The sequence below is a fragment of the Grammomys surdaster genome, unplaced genomic scaffold (assembly GCF_004785775.1).
Source record: "Grammomys surdaster isolate TR1022 unplaced genomic scaffold, NIH_TR_1.0 127, whole genome shotgun sequence".
Classification (NCBI taxonomy): domain Eukaryota; kingdom Metazoa; phylum Chordata; class Mammalia; order Rodentia; family Muridae; genus Grammomys; species Grammomys surdaster.
Genome location: NW_021604585.1, coordinates 8,480,628 through 8,494,579, shown reverse-complemented (window position 1 = coordinate 8,494,579; position 13,952 = coordinate 8,480,628). Strand labels below are relative to the sequence as shown.

The following is a 13,952-nucleotide window of genomic DNA, read 5'->3' as shown; positions in this document are numbered from 1 at the left end:
ACCTTTAACCCAGATCTTTTGAGGTGGGAAGATCCACCTCTAATCTGGGTCATATCTTCTCCTGGAAGCCTCTCTAAGGACATGGGAGAAAGAAGAGTTTGTTCATTCTTTGCCTGCTTGCCTTCACTTTGCCAGCACATCCATTCCTTTGAAGTTATTGGAACCAAGTTCTTCAGGATTCCAGTGTATACTGAAGACCAGTTGAGGCATCCAATTTCATGGACGGAATTCTTGGACCTTCTATTGGTAGACAGCCATTGTTGGACTAACTAGACCATAACCTGTAAGCCATTCTAATAAATCTCCTTTATATATATTCTACAATGAGTATATATGTATTCATTCTGTAAGTACTGTTTCTCTAGAGAACTCTGACTAATCAAAGGGTTATAATATGTTAATATTAACTTTCAGAACTACTTGCCAAACCTTTAACTCATAGAAATCTTCCTATGACCAATAAGAAAACAAGGACATTAATATTTCAGTGGATAAGATTAAGTAATAGAACTTAGGGAACACTCAAGCCCAGTCAAGGATGCCTGGGCATAAACGGAGATAAGCCTGACAGAAAACAGTATTCTCTCACTTAAATGCACTTAACCAGAAAGGAGCCGCACAAGGTTTACAAGGAATCTGCCAATCTTACAGCAGTACTCCAAGGAAGAGAGACTGCATTTTATGGGAGGATTTTGGTCATTAAATGTGCAACTCATGTTGTAGCTAAGCTGTAACTCTGGGTTAGAACAATTGCTTAGCATGCACATGACCCCGGATTTGATCCGACACCAATCAGCTGCTGGAGGTAGTTCAACAGATTCACTTATGTGTGAATGTGGACTCTCAGATTACCAGCTCTAGAGGACTGGATAGATGCCCCAGTGGTAAATAGCACTGGCTGCCCTTCCAGAAGACCTGGGTTCAATTCCCAGCACCCACATGGTAGCTCACAACTGTCTATAACTCTAGTTCTAAAGGATCTAATGCCTCTTTTGATCTCTGTGAGTACCAGACATGCAGGCAAACCACTGGTACACATAAAAGAAATCTTTCTGTTTTGTCTTTAGAGAGATTACCCACTACTCACTGTCTCCTCACCAAACAGCTTTCTTGTTTTCCTGCTTACTTCCCAGGTGCCTCACATACCCACAAGGGCTTCCTGATGGTGCATGTTGGGAGGGCTATTTCTCAATCTAATTATGCCAGCTGCATGCAATTTTGATAATTTACATGTCAACATGAGTCTGGCTATGAAAACCTGACAAGCTCTGCCTTGGTTTCCACAACACTAGGAGGCAGACCCTGAAGGGGATTCGATCTTGAAAAGGTGTAACTACCTCTCTAACTCGGCCCTTTAATATTCACAATGTAAGTACCAGGTCAAGAGTAGGGATGCTGACTGCCTGAGTCAAGGAATGGCCCTCTGCAAGTACAATATGTATCAATACTGTCTTGCTGTGCATTTTCCCCCTCCCTTATAGACAGTAGAAATTCTTTGGAAAAAAAAATGAATCTAATGGTATAGGCTCCCATGTTACTCCTCAAACCTGACAATTTATTATTGAAGGCCTTTATGCATAATACAAGATTATGAGGTGGAATAGGCTAAGTTGCTGCAGCTAACTACTCAAAACATACTTCAAATACAGTCGTATTTGTTTACCATCCAGGTAAACAGCAGACTTTCATTTGTGCAGTGATTCAGGGACCTGGTTTTTGGCTTTGTCATACCTAGGGCTTTGCTCTTGTGTGTCTAAGGATAGATCTCCCCAGGTTCAAGACAGCAGGAACAGAAAAAGGCATGGAGAAGGCCCTTTCAAACCTATGAGGTACACCACAAATTGCAATACCTACAGCAGATATTGCTCACAGAAAGGGACCAGCTCTCCAGAACAACCTGTCACTACATATCACAAAGCCAGTGCTTCAAAGGCTGAACTAACTGGGCAATGAAGTCCTGTCACATCCACCAAGCTCATCTGACCTCTCACCATCAGATCTCTTAAATCATTCTGACAGCCTTTAATGTAACCAGCAGAATGCAAACAGTGCTTTCCAGGACTTTGTTAAATCCCAGAGCAGTAGCTCTTTATCTGCAGAACAAACTTATTTCACTGGGTCAAAAAATGTATTGACTGTAATGGCCCCTGTTTTAATTAGTAAACATATATTTGAGCCAGGCATGATGGTGTGTCTCTTGAGTTCCAGCTCTAGTTTGAAGCCACATGGTCTATGTAACAGTTGCAGGACAGCCAGGACTACATAAGCAGACTCTACATTTAAAAAGAAATGTTTGGGCCTAATAATGACTTAGGATTCATGGTCTGAAACTATAAGCAAATACTCTGGGGCAAGAGCCCCAGCCCTGTCACCAGAAGTCACAGAGGAGTGCTATCAAAGGACAGTGACTTTCTAAGCCCTTCCTGCAAATTGTGTTTAAATAGTAACAAGAATTAACATAGTAACAAGTAAGGTGGCAGGCCAAGGGAAATACAGGTCACATGAGACATCTTTCTGGGTTTTCTCTCCACCCTTCCTCTTGTGCTTTCTTTGAAACTAATGTTGTAACCTAAAACTTCCCAAAACTTGTTTATCATATGCCTGCGTCATTTCATGAAACAACTTTGGGCAAGAAGAGCCTAACAGGGAGAGACATACAGTAAATAAATGAAATCATTAAAAGATAAAAAATAAATACACTTGCTGTTTGAGTTGCTGACTTGAGATTTATTTTTTTAAAAAATCACATGGGGGCCTAGAGAGATGAGTAAGGGGTTAAAAGTACTTACTGCTTTTGCAAAAGACCTAGCTACGATGCCCAGCACCCACATGGCATCTCACAACTGTCTGTAACTTCAGTTCCAGGGGATCCAGTGTTCTCTTGTGACCTCCTCAGGCATCAGGCACACGCATGGTGCAATCCACACATGCAAGCAAAACATCCATTCATATAAGGAAAGTTAATTTTTTTCTAACTTATTACATGAATTTTGGCTTGGATTGGGGGCTCTGAAATAGCCCCAAACATTTCTTCTGGTTTGTATTACATATTTTACGTGAAGGAGCATTTTCAAAGTTGACTATAGAATAAAATCAATAAATATCAATCAACTCTGAAGAACATTGACAATAACTATATTCAGCCAAGATTTATTTTTTTAAATACAGTCTTACATCTGTGCCCAGATTTGCCTAGAACTCACTATGTCCCTTGATGGCCTCGAACTTGTAATAATTCTCTTGTTTTAGCCTCTTAAACCCTATTTGTAGGTGTAAGCCAGCATACCTGGTTCAAGATTTAATTCTGCATATAAAACTAAACACATCCATCTCATTAGTATATGGATTTGCTATTGTCTTTAATAAATGTTAAAAATGTGTACTAATTTATGATGATAATAAAATATTTGATTTGTATACCTATACATATAGAATTGATTAAAAATTTCTCAGGTGAGCAGGGTGGTATGACATGCCTTTAGTCCCAGCACTTAGGAGGCAAGGCAGGATTCCAGATTTGAGGCCATCCTGGTCTACATAGTGAGTTCCAGAACAGCCAGGATTACACAAAGAAACCTTGTCCCAAAGCAAGGGAAAAATTATCATGTTAAAAAGAGTCACAAATGGAAAAACTTTAAGTCCTAATATAGATCAGGAAATAACATGGTAGAGGCTGGCCTTCCATCCACAAAGATTTTTCTCTGGAATAAACCTGTTAGAATAAACTAAACTCATCAGCTTTCCTAGAAATGGGATGTGACCATGTAACCAGCACCAGCCAACAGGTACATGGAGAACATTGTCCTGCCATAGCTTCTTAGAAAAGGAAAAGTTCTCCCTTTGTCCATTTGACTATCCTACTCCCAGAAATGAGTTTACGATAATTAAGTAGGAGCCTTGGCAGCAGCACAAGTTAAGGATCTAGATCTGAGGCACAGAGCCACCAAACCAGTTCTGCACCTCCAGATTGTTTGCTTGAAAGTGAAATTAATTTTTCCCCAGCTGCTGACATCTCAGGCTCTTATGTGTTATGCTAGCTACCCAATCCAGGGATTGGATGCAGACTTTGATGATAGTAAAGGAAAAACTGGCTCTTGTTAATACAACAAATTTGGGAGATGACAAAGAAAACTTGAGAGAGTTTTTATCTGAGTTGGTGAAGCAGGGGCTTGAGATTACAGACCAGGAGCCATCACAGGAAGTGGGGCAAGAATTCAGAGGACGTTGATGTTGAAGACCATGTGTATTTATTTGTTTTCTGAGAAAAGATCTCACTATATAGGCCAACCTGGATTCTACATCAGTTTCCTAAGTACTGGCTGGGTTTACGGGTATGTACCACTATGCCTACTAGACTGTACAATCTCCTGACTTGTATATGCACACTGTGCATAAACACATAATTTAAAATGTGTTTTTAAGTGCTGGACGGTGGTGGTGCACGCCTTTAATCCCAGCATTCAGGAGGCAGAGGCAGGCGGATTTCTGAGTTCGAGGCCAAACCTGGTCTACAGAGTGAGTTCCAGGACAGCCAGGACTACACAGAGAAACCCTGTCTCGAAAAAACCAAAAAACAACAACAAAACACATGTGTTTTTAAAAGGGCTAGAAAATGGCTCAGTAGTTAAGAGCACTTGGTGCTCTTTCAAAGGACACAACTTAGATTCCCAGCTCCAGGGGATCCAATGTCCTCTTCTAGCCTCTGAGGGCACCAGGCACCCAGATGGTGCAATACATACATACATATATACAGGCAAAACACATACAATAAAAATAAGTAAACAAAAGCTGTTGTTTTTTTTAAAGAATGAAATAAATCACCAATAGTGACATCCAAGGTGTAACTGAGAGGAGGGAAGCCTAAAAAGACTATTTCTCAGGCCTCAGCTTCTACTTCCTCAGGACAGATGACTCATCCCACAAGGCAGTGTGGCTCAGACAGGTCCAGAGTAATGTGGTATTTTGGTTTGTGCTAGAGTCTTGCTAGGGTTTTGAATGTGCCCTCTCAAAAATCATGAGCTGAAAACTTAATTCATGCACCAGTGCTGGGAAATGGTCTTAGTGGGAAGTGTGCATGCAGATAGATCATGTGGGCTTCCTCACACACAGATAAATCATGTGGGCTTCCTCATACACAGATTAATGCTAATTACAAGAGATCATGAGGCTATAAATTGATTCCTGTGATGCTTTCAGCCATGTTAGGATACAGTAAACTTGGGCATCACTAAATGTAGTCTCTTAATCATGGACTCCAGAGCTGCTACACCTAGAGCCAATAAATTTCTGTTTATTATACGTCATTCAGCCTCAGGTATTCTATTAAAGCAATACAAAATGGACTGACACAATCAGCAAAGAAAGTATAAAGCCAATTTTCTGACATTTGGTTTTTCAAAGATGTGTCCAAATGATGTAACTGACAAAGCAGATTCCAAAACTTTAATTTTAAAGAAGCTCATGTCAATCACTTACCCCAACCCCACATCCAGACCTATGCAAAATTATGCTTATTGCTCTGTGACAGTTGCTTTTGCTTCCTGACTGCAAAGGCAGGCTGTCTTTTTTATATAAAGGAGTGACTACACTCCCACTCTGCTCCTTCACTGATAGCAATTCACTATTTGCTACTGATACAATCTAGTAACCAATTTTTGTCCCAAAGTATCCAAGTGTTATTCAAACAGCATCCCAAAGACATTAATTTCATCTTTTTTTTTCAAGGTAGAATTGTCTCTTTTTCCCCAAAACTAGAGAATGTAAGTTGGTAGCCTAAGATCTAGATATCAGCAGACAAGATTTATAAAGTCTATGCAAAAACACAATAGTTTACGATGTTTGTAAAGCAAAGGGCATATAATGAAACTTGCAGTGCACAAGTTCCATACTTTCTTTCCAGTCACAGCAGTTTGCTAGGGATACAATTTATATGCCATGAAATTCATTCCTAGAATTCAGTAATTTTTTTAAACATGTTATTCCCCAAGTTGTAAAAATGTCAGTACTATCTAATTCTAGAACAGCTTCAGTTACCTTCCCCCTCAAAGCCTAAACCCATTTTCAGTCATGTCCTATTTCCTCAGCCCTTAGGAACGACTAAGTTACTTAGTGCCCAGATCCACCCACTCTAGACATTTCACACGTAACGGAGCCAGTCAGTGGCCTTTTATATCTCCCTTCCATCATAGCATAATGTCTTCAAGGCTCATGGTTTCAATTTTGATAAAATCCATGTGATCTATTTTCATTTCTGTCATATGCGATTTTGGTGACCGAGTAAGATAGCTAAGAAACTACAGTCTAGTCTAACCCAAATCCACAAACGTTCACATGGCTGCTTCTACAGTTTTATAACTTTACATTAAATTTAGAACTTTGGTAAATACCCAGTTGCTTAAAAAAAAAAGTAAGGCTTATTTTTATTGTATGTACATGAGTGAGTGCCTGTGTATATGCATGTATATGCACCACGTGCGTGCCTGGTACCCTTGAATGTCAGAAGTATGTTTGATCTCCTGGAACTGGAACCACAGTATGGAGATGCATGTGGGTGCAGGGAACCAAACCCCAGTCCTCTGCAGGAACAACCAGTGCTTTTAGCCAGTGAGCCACCTCTCCAGCCTGAATTAGGAATTTTGATAAACGCTACGAGGGAGAATCTTTTTATAAATTTTATTTTTGTACGTGGGTATCCAGTTGTCCTGAAATCATTTATAAAAGATTATTCTTTTTCCCTGTTGACTTGTATTAGTTAAATAAAGATCAACCTTGTAAATAGAGCATTCTAAAAACTACTAGAAATGTCAAATAACAATATTTTCCTGGGAACTATCTTTTGAAGACACTAAAAACCTGGAGTAGAATGCTCACCACTTTGAACATAGCAACCTTGGCTAGGGCTTGGGAATGGGTTCCATTCATAATCTAGACCCGATTCAGGGTCTTTGGATGTGCTGTTTTCCCTGTCTGAAATTTGCTCAGACTTCTTTTCTTCCTTCCCAGGTTTGCTGACTCAGCTGCTTTTTCAGTGACATCTATCTAAGGTCTGTGCTTACCCATCTCCAACCTTTGCTGTCCCTAGCCCTAGCTTCCATTTACTCTGTACATGGCCACCTGACATATTTCCGTGCTTTCCATTTCTATTTCCCATCACACTTCATTAGGGCATTGTTAACAAGAATTAATTTTGTCCACTAGTGTTAAATCTAGCACTCTAACACAAATATGCACATTATACCACTCTGTACATAAATTATCAATCAATAAGTGAATACACTCATATTTTTGTTTTGAGACAGGATCTTGCTAGCTAGCCCTATAACCTATACGTAGACCAGAATGGCCTCAAACTCACAAAGATCCACTTGCCCCTACCTCCAAGTTAAAGATGTGTGTCCCCATGAACAGCTCATAGTTTTAGTGCCTAAAAGCGGCTCTTAAGAAAAATAAACCATCCAGGTGGTGGTGGCACACGCCTTTAATCCCAGCACTTGGGAGGCAGAGGCAGGCGGATTTCTGAGTTCGAGGCCAGCCTGGTCTACAGAGTGAGTTCCAGGACAGCCAGGGCTACACAGAGAAACCCTGTCTTGAAAAACAAAAACAAACAAACAAACAAACAAAAAAACCTACCAAGCCGATGGGGCGCATGCCTTTAATCCCACTATTTGGGAGGCAGAGGCAGGCAGAGCTCAGTGAGTTCCAGGACAGCCAGGGCTACATAGAGAAACCCTGTCTTGGAAAACAAAAACAAAACAAGAAAGAAAGAATAGAAAAAGAGAGAGAAATAGACCTAAGCTGGGCACAGTGCCACACCCCGTAACTCCATAACCCAGGAGGCTAAGGCTGCAGAGCTGTGGACTTGAGGCCAGCTTGGGATACATAATGATAGCTACTGAAAGAAACAAAGAGGAAGAGAGAGGGAGGGAGGGAGGGAGGGAGGGAGGGAGGGAGGGAGGGAGGGAGGAGAGAAACCTGAAGATGTTGAAATTTTCTCAAAACAGATTTGAGGCATACTTTATATTAATTCACATTTTTTTTAAATTTATTTATTTATTTTATGTATATGAATACACTGTAGCTGTCTTCAGACACACCAGAAGAGGGCATCAGATCTCATTACAGATGGTTGTGAGCCATCATGTGGTTGCTGGGAATTGAACTCAGGACTTCTGGAAGAGCAGTCAGTGCTCTTAACCGCTGAGCCATCTCTCCAACCCCCTATTAATTCACATTTTAAATTCAATGTGTTTTGATGGGTCTATAGTCCTATAACCACCACCACCACAATAAAAACAGAATGAAAAAAATTCAAGTCACAATAGGTCCATTTATTGAGAACTTAATATCTGTAAGCCAACCAAGACTTTAGACTGCTGTTCCCAGAGGTCACATTAAGGACTGTGACAGTTCAGAAATCAGAGCACCATAACAGGAAGTTGCTGAAAAAGAATTAAGATGCACTCCAAGATTAAAGGCCAAGGAAACTAAACTAGGAAGCTGCATTAAAAAACAAGACAAAACAAAACAAACCAGATTGTGTAAAAGGGGGAGGGAGCTGCATTTAAAAACAAGACAAAACAAACCAAACCAGACTGTGTAAAAACGGGAGGGAAGCAGAAGATCAAAATTCGAAATCAAGGTTTTCACAGCCCACGGTTTCTCACTGCTGCTTATAAAATAGCTTATTAATGACAAACAACAGAAACCTGCCTAAGCAGAAAAACAACTTACCGAATCTGAGACTTCCCTAGAATCATTAAAGAGAATCTTTAAAAATCTAAGTCTAAAGCCAAGCATAGTGACACTGACCTGTAAGCCTAGGGCTAGGGAGGCAAAGGCAGAGGATTGCCGTAAGTCTGAGGCCACCCTGGAGTCCCCATCACCAGGGTTATATAGTAAGATACCAATTAAAAAAAAAAAAAAGTCTAGTTTAAATGCTTGCCAGGAATAATGACACACAAAATTCAGAATGATCCAGTGAAGGTAATCGTATTGTCGAAGTCCCTTCTGGAATTTCAAATCAAAATTTGCTATGCATGCTTCCCTTGGTGGAACGTAAGTCAAATGGCCACAGCTTAACTGGAATAAAAAAACAAGGCTTAAAAAAACCTTTATTTTGCTGGGTTTCTTATCATACAGCTGCTTGCTTTCTTTTTTTCCCCCAAAATGTTCTCCTCTAGGTCAATACTTCACTCTCTCCTGGCCTTCTCTCCCCCTTGATTGGTCCTGTTCCTGTGAGATCCTCTAATCTGCAAACCTTCAACTGATGTGTCTCTGGCATTTGTTCATTATGGCAGACCCAGGTGACAATCACATTTTATATATGTATGTGTATACATACATACATATCTGCATATATACACACATACATATCTGCTTGTATGTGTGCATATGGATACAGTTTAGGGGTCTTGACTAGGTTTGTTTTCTGCCAGCTAAAGAATTTAAGGCCTGGCGGTAGTGGCGCACGCCTTTAATCCCAACACTTGGGAGGCAGAGGCAGGTGGATTTCTGAGTTTGAGGCCAGCCTGGTCTACAGAGTGAGTTCCAGGACAGCCCGGGCTATAAGAGAAACCCTGTCTCGAAAAACCAAAATAAATAAATAAATAAATAAATAAATAAATAAATAAATAATAAAAATAAAAAAATAAAAAAAACAAAACAAAATAAAACAAACAAACAAAAAGAAACACCAAGGTGGAATATGGAAACTGAAAAACCTGAGAGAGGAAGAGGCACTGCTGTGTCAAGCCTTCGAGGCTCAATCTGTTCCAGATTCCCCTGAAGCTCTAAGCACCATGGAAATCTGCCCCCTTTGCCATCACAAGTAGAAAGAGTGTTCTGTGCTTAGAAATAGCAGCAAGCCTAAATTACACCTTTGAAGTCTCACTTTGGAATTGTGGTCATGTGACTCAGTTTTGATAGTGAAGAAGCCACAGGTCCCTGAGGCTGCCGTACAAAAGAACTGGGCAGTGTTGGTAGGCCACAGGTGCTGGAACTCGAGAAGCTGCTTGGGGGTTTTCTGGTCCCTCATCACAAAGCTCACATTATTTTCCCTAAGACATTTCTTCTTGACTCCACTTGGCACTTCTTCAGATAGCAGAAGAGGAGTCTGTTTTGCTAATGCAAGAAACTGCTGATGGAGAGCCTGAGGTAGTCGTTTAGACATTAGAGATTTTAAGGCTGAGAACAGAGATCCATGAATTCCATGAAAGCAGAGGTAAGAGAACCTCAGGAGGCGAGGCGTGAGCTGAGCTGTATGACAGTGATAGCTTAGCCCGGCTCCCTCTCACCATTCCACTGAAACTTCCATGCTCCAGCCCAGGGATCTGCCTGCCTTTATTTTGCTGGGTTTCTTATCATACAGCTGCTTGCTTTCTTTTTCTCCCCCTTGATTGGTCCTGTTCCTGAGAGATCCTCTAATCTGCAAACCTTCAACTGATGTGTCTCTGGCATTTGTTCATTATGGCAGACCCAGGTGACGATCACATTTTATATATGTATGTGTATACATACATACATATCTGCATATATACACACATACATATCTGTATGTATGTGTGCACATGGATACAGTTTAGGGGTCTTGACTAGGTTTGTTTTCTGCCAGCTAAAGAATTTAAGAAGCAGGAAAAAAAATCTTGAATGCAACAGGTTACAGCAGAGCAATCTCAAACACTGCCAACAGGAACAGACACCATCAGCAGTAGAAGGAAGATGTTTATTGGGGATTAGGAAATGCATACTAACATTTACACAGAGACACAGAGAAGAAGACCCTCTAAAAGGACCAGAAAATCCATTTTCTTCTTGAGGGCTAGAGTTTTCCAGTCTCTGAGGAGCTGGTCAGTTTATAGAAAGAGAGGGTGGCTGGTTGGCAAGCAGTTGTTGTTGTATGACAAGTCTCGACCTGGGTTTGAACTTATTGAGCCAGTCTGTCAGCTGGGTGCCTGCTGGTAGGAGACAAAAGCCTACAAGGCATTTGTTGTAAGATGCCAGGCTTTTGTCTCAAGTCAGGAGAGATAGAAGTTTCCATCTTGGAAATTCTCCATCTTTATTAGATAGCCATGGCCCCCATCCCTATATATCTGCCTCCCAGGAGTCTCTCACATGTATGTGTACCATGTGGAGGCCTGATGCCCATGGCAATCTGAAGAGGGCATCGGATGCCCTACAGTTACAGATGTGAGCATCCACGCAGGTGCTGGTAACCAAACCTGGGTCCTCTACTAAAGCAGCAAGTGCTCTTAACTGCTCTGTTATCTCTTAAACTTCCCCCACTTCATACAGCTCTGCCCCAACTCTGACCTTCCTCTAGAAAGCCATGCTTGCTTCTCCATCTTTGTTCTAGTCCCTCACCTTCCTTTTACAAGTTTCTCAAACCTATCAAGTTCAAAACCAAGTTTATTTCATCTTCAGATCTGCTTTTCTCCTGGGCATGGTGGCACACACCTCTAATCCCAGCACTTTGGAGGGAGAGCCAATTGTATCTCTTCGAGTTCAATGCCAGCCTGGTCTCCATAGCAAGTTCTAGGACATCCAGGGATACCTAGGGAGACTATGTCTCAAACAACAACAAAAATCTGCTCTTCTTGCTGTCTTTTCTTTTTTTCCATTTCACACCCATAGTCTAATTACTCAAGCCATTGCAAAGATATTACAATCTCCACCTTATCAAAGGCCACCCCTCCTTTGACATTTGACCCAGGCTAATTTGAAAGTGTTCAGGCCACTACGGTCCTTTTGGTACTCAAGCTAGGGTAGGCTCTCAGTAATGTAGCCCCTCACCTGTTCCCCTGTAAGCCATCTCAACAAACTCACTTGGTCACCCACTTGACTTTTGTGGCTATCCTTATATTCTTCTGTTTTTGGTTCCCTGTCATGGTTCCACATAAAAGAGACACATTAGATTCATTATTCGTGATTCTGAAAGATGAGTGCCCCTTGGAATGGCCTCATGATCAGCAACTGTTTCAGAGTAAGAGTGGACAAAGTTTTCTATTGACTGTAAAATTTGTATTCACAGCACCAGAAAAGATATGTGAATGGTCCTAGTGACAATGGGGGACATGCTAGACATATTTGGGTCAGATACCAAAGAGGTATTAAAATCTGGTGCCTTGGTACTAATAGTTCTCCACTACTGTAGACATGGTGTGTATCTCGGAGTCTGATTTACTTCTGGTCCTAAAAGTCTAAACACTACCTTAATTACAACACAGAAACTTGCAAATCTGACGTCAAGGAATGCCTGTAAAAATGCACAGATCTCTCCAGCTCTTACCTCATCTGCAAGGAGTCAGAACTCTTCCATGGAGGAGGTTAGGAACTGCTTTTAACTAGTCACCCAAGTGATTTCATAACTAGGTAGTTTTGGAAAAAAAAAAAAACTCATCTACATCAGGGTTACAATAATACAAACCCGTTAGCCCCAGAGAGGAAATGGTTTGGGAAGAGGCAACACATGAGATAGATGACTCAGAAGCCGCTCAAGTCTCAGTTAGAAAAGCTACCATGTAATCAGGAAAGGTTAACTGGGCAGTTAAAGCTGGAGCTAGCTAGCATCCTTAGCTGCCCTCACCATACACTGATGGCTTGTTCCAGGACCTACTTTGCTCTGTTTCACTTCCCTAACACTATTTGCAAGAAGACTTCCTCTGAAAACTCCCTGATCGATGTTTTTCTGCAGAAGGAATCCAAAGGATACCAGATGGGGACAAACCACTTACAGGTGCCAAGCTGATACCTCAGGATATAAGAGATCAGATGCTGAACAGGTCTTTTCCCCTTCCCGAACAAACATGGAAATTCAACCACTTACCCAACATGGAAAGCCTCTTCAGCAAGCCAGCTTCTCGAACGGCAGCCGGACCATATTCCACTCCTTTTTTTTTCTGTGAATCATACAAATCCCACAGACATAAGGGAAGGTGAGGAAAGGAGCAGAAACACGTTGACACAGAAATCTCCGGCGCTACACTGAGTTCCTAACAGATACCTCTGCAAACCTTTCACAGCATCAAAACTTCTACTGTAGAAGGCTGATCATTTCATTAAATGCTTAATGGATGGACGAGGGAAGATTTTATTCTTGAAAGCAAATCACCCTTCTGAGTTCCTCACTGAGAGCCGGATCAGAGCAGGGCTCAGTGAGCTATGATCGGGTGACTGAGAGTGTGTATCTGGTTAGACCCGGCACCTAGCTTCCCATCAGTGAGTGCGCCCTCCGCGACAGCAGGTTTCTTTCATTGAAGGCAGAACAAAGCCCCTCCGGTCCTCCCGCAGCAGCAGAGACCAGCGTCTATTTCTCTCCAGGTTAATGCTCTTTCTGGAAGAATAGAACCTGAAGCCTGCCTTAATCCCCGGTCACAGTCTTTAACCTCCTCTCCAACAATTTCCCAACGATCCCGGTTTTGCCTTCTCCAGCTCCTCCATGGAATCCTCTCCCTTTTCCTTCCCTTCATCACTCCAAGCTGGAAATACCCACCTCTCCGTCGTCCTGGAGGCCGCAGATGCTAGCCTTCTCGATGCCCACTTCCCTCTCGATGCCCCGTGCCCTCTCTCACCCCTTGCCTTCCATCAGTCCCTCATCTCCATCTGGGTCGGGGAAAATCCCACGTGCGCTCTAGGTGCCCGGCATGGGAACCAGCAAGCTCTTCCTCACGTTTTTTTTCCCTCCCCCCTCTCCCCGCCCCAGGAAACTCTCTAGGCTTCATGTCCCGTCAGCTCGGGTCGCAGCACTCACCTGTCCCCGAGAGAAAGGGGCTCCGACTATAGCTACAGAGTGGACGGATCTCGTCAGGACGCAAGGAATTTGCCCGTGGAGGAGACGGGAGACGCTGCACCTCAGGAACATGATTGGCAGGGAGGGTCTCACCCTAGGAGAAGCGGCTCGGTGCAACTCAGGACCTCGAGTGAGTGCAGCCTCCCACAGCTTCGCTGCTACGCCTAGC

General features: G+C 42.2%; 1 protein-coding gene across 1 annotated transcript in view; it reads right to left on the bottom strand.

The window, feature by feature from the left end:
* Positions 1-13,952, bottom strand: part of Arg2 (arginase 2) — a 26,193-nt gene extending 12,241 nt beyond the window's left edge. Inside the window, exons 1-2 of the mRNA XM_028789827.1 lie at positions 13,745-13,952; positions 12,821-12,893 (exon numbers count right to left, since the gene is read on the bottom strand). Of these exons, the coding sequence (XP_028645660.1) occupies positions 12,821-12,893; positions 13,745-13,855 (184 nt within the window). The 5' untranslated portion in view covers positions 13,856-13,952. The remainder of the gene's footprint in view (positions 1-12,820; positions 12,894-13,744) is intronic.